General features: G+C 37.3%; 1 protein-coding gene across 8 annotated transcripts in view; it reads right to left on the bottom strand.

Moving 5' to 3' along the window:
- Positions 1–9699, bottom strand: part of ARHGEF28 (Rho guanine nucleotide exchange factor 28) — a 264414-nt gene that overhangs the window by 20828 nt on the left and 233887 nt on the right. For 7 of the 8 annotated variants that reach the window (XM_015590473.1, XM_025047883.1, XM_025047884.1 and 4 more), the window contains one exon: positions 8886–9186. In XM_015590473.1, coding sequence (XP_015445959.1) covers positions 8886–9186 — 301 coding nt within the window. The remainder of the gene's footprint in view (positions 1–8885; positions 9187–9699) is intronic. The other variant, XM_025047885.1, reaches the window with a different exon arrangement.

Genomic DNA, 9699 nt, shown 5'->3' with positions numbered 1-9699 from the left:
GGAGACACTTTTATTTTTATCAGCAGGCCGCCCCCGAATCACAATTCAAATAAATTATTTCCAGGAGGTAGGAAGGAAGGAAGCTGATGTTCATTGGTTCCCAGGACATGTTGGGCATTTTTAAAGTTCTTATAACACTTCCTTCCCTTTTGTACAGATGGAGAATTAAGGCTTAGGGATCACGCAGCCATAGGAGCCTGAGTTCTCATTTGAACTGAGGTTCTCTAACATCAAGTCCAGCCCTCCAGCTTGGCAGTGCAGGGATAGGTCCCGGCTGCTTCAGAATCACCTAAGGGCATGTTAGATACAAAAATATGCAGGCCTCAGCCAAGCCAGACCAGATCAGAATCTCCGAACATAGGAATTCATACTTTCATTGTGTTCTCCTGCAAGCTCTGATGCAAAGCCAGCTACAGTAACCATGGTCCTAGCAACTAATCCTACCCTTGGTATATGACCTTTCATCAGTTAGCCTCATTGTGAGAGGGTGGCCTTCCATAACACCAGCACAGGATTTTGGGAGCTGGAGTTGTGGGGAAAAGTCTCTCTGCATTTTACACTGGCCTTAAACCCCATCCAGTACATTTAACTCTATTTTCTAAATTCATCTTTTTCAGAGAGACTGAATACAAAGAGAAAAAGACTGCTTTATTTGAAAAACAGAGATAGTAACCATGATCTCACAAGATTGTTGTAAAGAGCAAATAAGAACATGAGAGATATAAAGTGTAGCATAAGGAAAATAGTAACATTGTAATAAATATGTAAGGGGCAAAAGGGGTACTAGATTTAGTGGGTTGATCACTTTGTGAGTTATATAGATCTCTAATCACCATGCTATACAACTGAAACTAATATATTATTGTATGCCAACTATAATTGAAAAAACTCATTGAATTGTACGATGTAAATATGAGCAACTGTCTATTATATTTCAGTGAAGCCAGAAAAAAATGAGAACATGAATTCAAATGTGTTTTTGAATGACATGAACTGCCATATATTACAAAGGTGAATTAATAGGAAGAGTCTAACCTCTTCAATTAAAGTGGAGGGAAAAAAGTTAGACCACCTGTTTTTATCTGGAACACAGTTTTACTAGAACACAACTAATCTCATTCTTTATCTATTGTCTATGGTGCTTTTGAGCTACAATGGCAGAGTTGACTATGTGAGTGCAACAAAAACCTGACGTCCCCAAAAGAGTGAAATATTCATTGTGTAGTCCTTTAAGGAAAAGTTTGCTATCCACTGAATCACATGGTCGTATTCTTCTTAGGCGAACATGAAAAATCAGTCCTCAGCTGAACACATCACATTTTAAGCAAGCCCTAAAAATGGAATCCATGGTTGGATGGACATAGAGGTAAGGAAGGAAACAGTCCCAGATTCTGATTCATGGATTGGGTGGTGCTTCCTTTGCCAGTTTTAGATTGCTATCCCATGAGTCATTGAGACTGATAGGTGCATGCCTTATCCTTCAGGTATGTTTGGTACATAAATGGTTACAAACTTCCCTTCCAAGCCCAACCCTTAATCACTTTGAGAATAAAAGGTACACTATACTAGAGAGGTCAAATATGTGGCCCACCAACTACATATATGTGTGTATATGTACATGTATCTGTATGTCTTTTTTATGTTGTAACATAAGAGTGACCCTAGGCCAGGCCTAACCTCTGGAATCTTTTATACTGGATGGACTCTTATTTCAGCAGCTCGTTCAAATCAAAGGAGAACCCAGGGTGGGGATGAACAGGCAGCCACACGGCTGGCTGACTGCCTCTGAACCCACCCACCTGCTGGTTTTGCCCTCCTGCTGTGTATTGGGCTTCATGCACTTAGGCAGAATGGCCCTGACCCAGTTGGCTCACACAGTCGATCTGCCCCCAGAGAACTATGCAATCAGGAAGTTGGCAGTCAGACCCGTGGCTCACCAGGCTCTACAAGCAAACGGCATGTTTCCCTTTCTTAGTACAAAATCTGCAATAGGCAAAAGTCGATCATGTACACTAGTTGGTGAGAAAGATTAACATTAAGCCTTTGAGCCCAACTCTTTACATTTATACTCAGATTTCTGAGAGCAAGCAGCATTACGGTTTTCTTTAAAATGTGCCCAAAGTGATAGTCAAGATTCTAGAAGATAAAGAGTTGCCCAATTATTGCCAATTCTGACGTTTACTCCCATAGACATCAGATAATCATCTGATGTCATTAACAAAGGCTCCTGACCTTTCGGCTTTGGTTTCACTTAAGCGACCCAACATAATGGCACCCAGTAGCCTTCCCAGTTACAAAGAGAGCTCAAAATGCCCAAAGCTCCTAATTCAGGCCTAGGTTTGGAAATATTGCCTAATGAATCCATAGACTCAACATTGTCTGCCCTAATTTCTATGTGTTGAACCTATACTGATAAACATATAGATACAATTATCACAATTTTACTATTACCCAATTTTTAAAAAGAAGTTCAAGTCACTTCCTTAACCAAGTGAAAAAAGCTCACAATATAGGTAAATGGTAGTTCAACTTTGGTAAGTTTGTAAAAAAACTAAAGCCTTTATGACACCTAAAAATATTGCGATGAGAAAAATAATTATTTTATCCTGTGTTAAGGGCTGAATTGCGCCCTCACTAGCCAATTCATATACTGAAATTCTACTTGGAGATAGAGCCTTCAAAGAGCTAATTAAATGAAGTCATTAGTGTGGGCCCTAATCCAATATGACTGGTAATCTTAGAAGATGAAATTAGGATACAGACATGTACAGGGAAAGACCTTGTGAAGACATAGGGAGAAGACAACCCTCTACAAGCCAAGAAGAGAGACTCTCAGAAATACCAACCCTGCCGACACCTCAGCCTCAGACTTCCAGACTCCAGAACTGTAAAGCAATACACCTCTGTTGTTTCAGCCACCTAGTCTATGGTACATTACTATAGCAGCCCTACCAAACTAATACGTCCCCCTTCACAAATACATATTTGTCATTGAAGCTAATAGAATCTAATGACAGTTTTAGTTTTATGGGAAATTGTCTGAAGCTCTTTGGCAAAGTGTCTTTCCACACAGATTACACAAATAAGGTGCCCATTTCTGAATTATGAAATATTTGCGAAACATTACAAATTATCATATAATTTCGTATGTCTTCTTAAAAACTTACTTAAATACTAACTACAGCACTGCTTTTGGGGGGACTTTTTCTTTTTTCTCTCCACAGGTAAAAAAAAAAAAAAGCATGTCAATGAAAGTTTAACACAGCTGTCTGTATTTAAAAAAAAAAAATTAAATATTCTGAATACGTTTTTAATTTCGAAAATATTTTGAAGGGCATCAAATTCTAATATGAAGTAAAGGGAAACAATCTTTTGGAATTCAAACATAATAAAGTTATTATCTTTTTCCAATATCTACATGACTAACTCTTAAGATTTGGCTCTTGATTTAAATTTTATCATATACATGGCAAAACCATAATGCTTTAACTACACTGAAGAGAAATTTTTAAGTAATCTGCAAATATTGAGGTACAAATAAAAATATAACTGAAAGGAAGACTAAGAAGATTTCAGATTAATTTTCATACCATAAAGTGTTTTCTCTGTTGCTTAATGAAAAAAGCAAATATAAATTAATAGATGCATTGAATAAATAGTTATAGAATTCTAAAATTAGTAGAAAAAAGGCACAGGAATAGTGTTTGTTGTTTGTTTTGCCTTTAAGACAAGTAATGCAGTTGACCATTTCATGGAGCCAATTACATAGCGATTGTCCTACTGAGACTACATTATTTAAAGAAATTCAAATTTTCTGACACTCTTGGCTAGTGTCCCTCAGAGGAGTTCAGATTAAGTTCTTACACTAACCATCACTTCCACTATAAATAAAATCAAATACCAATTTGGATTTAATGTTCAAACACATAAGAATTTTGTTCATGAAACAACTTCCAAAACTGGAGAGTAAAGTTCTTTAAAGTGCTATCTTAGAAAATATTTACAAATAATGTGGGCTATCATTAGGCAACATTAGAGAAACAAACTATTCTTAAGAAAAAGTGTCACCTGGGAAAGAAGTGAGGCTAAAGGGTATTTATGACATTTGAAGATGCTCAGAACCTAAGCATTGCCCACCTCAATCCGGAAAATTTAGAAATATTTTCCAAATGATAATATTAAAGGGAGAGAGGGAAAGAAAACAATAACAACAACACTGGCCCTTAATCATAAACATCTTGCTAGGCGTGACAACAGGATTTATTCTATTTCTACTCCAATTTCTTTTTAAAAAAATACAGTTTAACAGCTTTCTAGAAATTAATACTTTATAGTGAAATGGTTAAGAACATGGGCTCCAGAGCCAGTCTTCCCCAGTTCCACCTCCAGCTCTGCTACTTACTAAATGTATGACCTTGAACAAGTCACTGAACCTCTCTGTACCTCAGTTTCTCCTCCTAAGTGAAGAGAATAACAGAACCATCTCAGTAGTTTGTTGTAGTAAATGAGTCTCTCCATGTAAAGCCTTAGCACAGCGCTTGGAATTTGTGTCATATAATTGTTGTTGGTGGTGGTGGTGATGATAGAGCAATTCAAAAAACAATTATAACCAGAGCACAAATAACATGGTGAAACTTATGGTGACGCTGGGCTAAACAAACCAATGAAAATTCCAGTCTAGGTGAAAGCTAAACACTTTTGAGAATTTCACTTACATGCAATTTTTTCATCAGGCTTAGTGTTCCAGAAATTCACATTTCCACTGATCTGAGCTGGTCATAGGCACCCAGTATCGAATCAGACAAAAGAGCAAATCAATCTTTAAGGAGTTGCCTGAAAAGAGCTGACCTTAGGGCCTATTGATAAACTCTTCTGCACAGCATTATTCAAATCATGGTTAAGAGCACATTTAACAAAAACATAAGCCAAGAATATTAGAGACAAATTCTGTTAGCTAGAACATTGTGACCTATGGGTCCTCAGCAGTGGTCACTGATAATCACTCAGCCAAAAATTCAGCCACAAAATGTGAAAGGAGCACATGATGGCCCTATACTGTCTTGACCCCTAGTGCATGGACTGTCCTTGATCCTAGCGCATGGACTGTCCTCCTCTCCATTGGCACATCCTAGGCCTGCTTCTCCCAGCCCAGCACCCACCCCTCACACTATGTGGGGAAAGCACCAGCAGGGTCTAGTGAAGACCAACATCAGGGACTTATTTTGTCCTACTTTTAATTATATGAGCTGTGAAGGCTTTGGAGTGGTTCGAACAATTTTATCTGGTCCTGAAAACCCACTTAAGAATATATATCCAATTTTCATTCTACTTCCCTATCACCCCCTTATCTCTGACCTTCTTTTCTTTCCTCCAGGAACTGCTTATCATGCTTAAGTAAACAAAAATACATAGGGTTTTTTCACTAGTTGCAAAACTCCGGTGCTTAACAGCACACACTGCATTTCTGATCTAATCCCTACTTACATACACCAGGATGTTGCTGAGAGATTTAGGCCAAAGTTGATTTTCCTCCCTCTCTTCTGTCAATGCCCTGAGTGTCCTTGGCCTACACTGGACATACAATATCTGAAGCATAAATACCTTTTCTCAGCATTTCCCTTGGCTATATCTAAATCCTCACATGTGGAGAGAGTGGTTTTGTATATAATCACTGTTTATTTCCTTAGTACATTTTCTATCTCCTGCAAATGTGCTGCCAAATGTTTAAAAGCTTTCTACTTTGAAGCACAAGGCAATAGAAAAAGATGGGAGATATACAAAAAGTAAAAGAGAAATACTTCTTTTAAACAAAAGCTGAATGTGGTTTAACTCAAACTAAGTTTTTGAATACCAAAGCCAGTATGCAAAACTACACTGACAAAAACATTTAAAGCAAGTTAATGAATCAAAATGGCAAAGCAACAAACATGTACCTAGAAAAAGTATTCTGCAATGTGGTCTCCATCATACTAAAGTTGCAAATTATACATTAAAGCAGTTGTATTTTATACATTCTGCCTGACCCTTTATTTTATTTAATGCCAAAGAAGTATTCCATTATATCTTTTTTATTTAAAGAATATTTGAGAATAAAAAAAGAAAGATGGTGGAGTAAATACTGTGCTCACCTCCCATCATGACCACATCAAAATTACAACTAAACTACAGAACCATCATTGAGAATTGCCTCGAGTCTAGATGAACAGAAGTCCTATAACTAAGGATATGCAGAAGAAGCCACCTTGAGACTGGTAAGAAGAGCAGAGACGTGAAATAGGAGAGATATCTCAGTTGCAGAGGTCCTTCCTGAGGAGCGAGGGGTCTCAGCCCCACACCAGGCTCCCAAATCTAGGGTTCCAGTACTGGGAAGAGAAGTCCCTGTAATTTCTGGTTGTGAAAACCAGCAGAGATTGTGGCTAAGTGAGATGAAAGGCTGCTGGAGTCCCAGGCACTTCTCTTTTAAAGGGCCTGCCTACAGACTTATTGATGGATTCACTTGCTCTGAGCTCCAATATTAGGGCATCAGCTCAAAAGGCACCAGGGACATGTGAGGAGGAACTGAATTGTCTGGCTTCAGGGCAAGGGCTGGAAGGGTAGCTTTTTCTCAGACAGAAGTGCTGGCAGAAGCCATTGTTCCTTTGTTGGTCCCTCCCCAGACCCAGCCTATATGTGCAGGTGGGTGCCATATCTGAGTCTCCCTCAACCTGGCTAACACTGGTCATCCTACCCTGGTGATTCCCTAAGATCTAGGAGCTCCTTAGACAATAAAAAGCTAAAAGAGTTAATCACTGCCAAACCAGTATTACAAGAAATATTAAAGGGACTTCCTTAAGGAGAAGGGAAAAAAATAGATTAAAAATATGAATAATAGAATGTCAATAATGATATCTCTATCAACAACTAGTTTAAATGCAAATGGAACAAATATTCCAATCAAAAGACATAGGGTGGCTGAATAGATAAGTAAACAAAACCCTTATGTATGCTGCCTACTAGAGACTCACTTCAGGTCGAAAGACTTACATACACAGACTGAAAGTAAAGGAACAAAAAAAGATATTTCATGAAGAAAAAAATGCTGAGGTAGCAATACTTATACCAGACAAAAAAAGACTTTAAAACAAAGGCTATAACGAGAGACAAAGAAGTACTCAATAATTCCACTTCTGGGTATTTATCCAAAGAAATCCAAAACACAAATTTGAAAAGACACATGCATTCATATGTTCACTGTAGCATTATTTACAATAGCCAAAATATGGAGGCAACCTGGGCAGCCTTCAATGAATTAATAAAGAAGAGATGATACATATATACAATGGAATACTAATCAGCCATAAAAAAAAGAATGAAATCTTGCTCTCTGCGATGACATGGATGGACCTAGAGGGTATTATGCTAAGTGAAATAAGTTAGACAGAGAAAGATAAATACCATATAATTTCACTTACATGTGGAATCTAAAAATAAATAAATAAACAAACAAATAAAACAGAAACGAGTTCATAGATACAGAGAGCATTTTGATGGTTGCCAGAAGGAAGGGTTTTAGGGGGATGGGTGAAAAGGGGAGGTGATTAAGAAATACAAATTGGTAGTTACAAAATAGTCATGAGGATGTAAAGTATAGCACAGGGAATCTAGTCAATAATATTGTAATAACTGTGTATAGTGTTAGATGGGTACTAGATCTATAGGGGTGATCACTCTGTAAGTTATATTAATGTCTAATCACTATGTTGTGTACCTGACAGTAATATAATATTAGCATGTCAACGGTAATCAAAAAATAAAAAATTTAAAAAATATTTGAAACACTTTAAAGAACTATTTCTTTTTCTCATATATGCTGATAAGGAATAAACACTTATCGCAGTGACTATAAAGAATTATCCACTACTAAGAATCAACATTTTTGGATTAGCAATAAATCAACTTTCAGGTAGTGTCAGAATTATAAGTCTCTAATTCAGAGAAGCTAAATACCTTAAAAACTTTCTGTTGCTGAAAAATTATCCTTCTGACAAACTAAGAATATATATCAAGCATGGGCATAAATCTGTGCACAGTTCTGAAGATCTCTATACTATTGCTTGTTTTATGTTTCTCAAACATCTTGCTGTCGGTGATTTATTTCACATCCATGTGGCCAGCCATTTGTTTATTCTATTACATGCCATCTGTTTTTTGGTAGAGAGGTTTCAAGTTCTTCTCATTCCCTACCTCATATCCCACAGAAAACAATTTATAATAGACATAGATTTAAATCATTTGGATTCATGTGGAGTTGGTAACTGGAGCTGCCTTTCATTTATATTTGGCAAATGCTTTAATGGGATTAGCAAATTGTGTTATTACGAGGCACTTATGGAGACACAACACCTTTTTTTTACAATGACAAATGATGTTAACAGTTCCATTTTGGGTGTTTAATAGCAGTACAGGGTTCACTAATGTTGCAGGAAATTGCCCTGATAGACAATAAAGTTCTACCACAAACCTTGTCCATATCTTTTATTTCTGAAAGTCAACAAATATGTGTATCTGGATGTGGTAGGGTCTACAGTGAGGAATAAATATCAAGCTGCTTCACTTTTAAGGGTAAGTTATTGTTTGAGCCACAGACCTGAAAATGCTGTCTGGTCGTAACATCTTGCTGGCTTCCTGTAAGCCCTTCTACTAGGATCTAGCTTGTCTAGCTACTCACAAGTGATGGAAGTCCTCAGACTTCCCCAAAGAAATGTTTATGCCACAAACTCCAGCTCATCAGCACCAATTTATTCCCATTCTCTGGTCCACTCTGATTCGCTCTAAAGAAGAGCCAACCATTCAGACACACAGCTTCTTGCGGAAATAATACAGATGATGCTTAAAGTGTTAATTACCATTTTTACAAGAATCCTCACTGCTTTGGTGGAGAGGGAGTGTCTGATGACAGGACTCAGCAGTTGCCCACAGTTCATGGTTGACTCCCAATGGCTGAGAAACGTCCATCTTGAGGTCTACTTGATTTTCACTAGTCCTTATCAAATCAGAATTAGAAATATTGAGGGGGTAAGTGGCATCCTGATAGATACCTGATGAAGTCGGTTTGTGGAAAGTGTTAAATGACATTTGTACTAAAGCTTCATTGATGAAGAATGAATTTTCATAACATAAACTCTCAGATCGATTAAGCTCCATTACCTGTGTAAGAAAATACAGAAAAAACAACAACAATAATTTCCCCAGCTATTGAGTAAGTTTCATAAAGTCCTTATCCCTAATATAATTCAGCAGTCAAGACTTAAATAAGAGTGAGGTCAAGAAGAACGTTATCCTTGACTCCTCCCTCCCATCATCTTCTGAGGAGCTAGTACCAAAAACTTCAATTTGCTATGCACAATGTATCTTAAAGCAAAAACTCTCTGCCATTAAAGTGCTTCCACTTTAAGAGCAGCATTTTATTTAGCTTTTGCTAGATAAAAAAAGTTGAAAACATATTCATGTATTTGCCATAAATGTAATTTAGCCAACTTGAATGTTAACGCAACAAAGATCTTTCTTATAAGCCTATCAGTTTTTACACTTTTATGCACTATCAGTAAAAAGCAGATATGTGCACACAGCACAGAAAAGTAAAGTCCTGGGATGAATGGACTTGTCAAGCATGGTTAGAAAGGATGAGATGGAACATGGACTCTTCTGAAAGGTTTGATT

This window comes from Pteropus alecto, unplaced genomic scaffold (genome assembly GCF_000325575.1).
Source record: "Pteropus alecto unplaced genomic scaffold, ASM32557v1 scaffold20, whole genome shotgun sequence".
Classification (NCBI taxonomy): Eukaryota; Metazoa; Chordata; class Mammalia; order Chiroptera; family Pteropodidae; genus Pteropus; species Pteropus alecto.
Note: the sequence above shows the minus strand (reverse complement) of the source record. Positions and strands in the feature narration are given on the sequence as shown.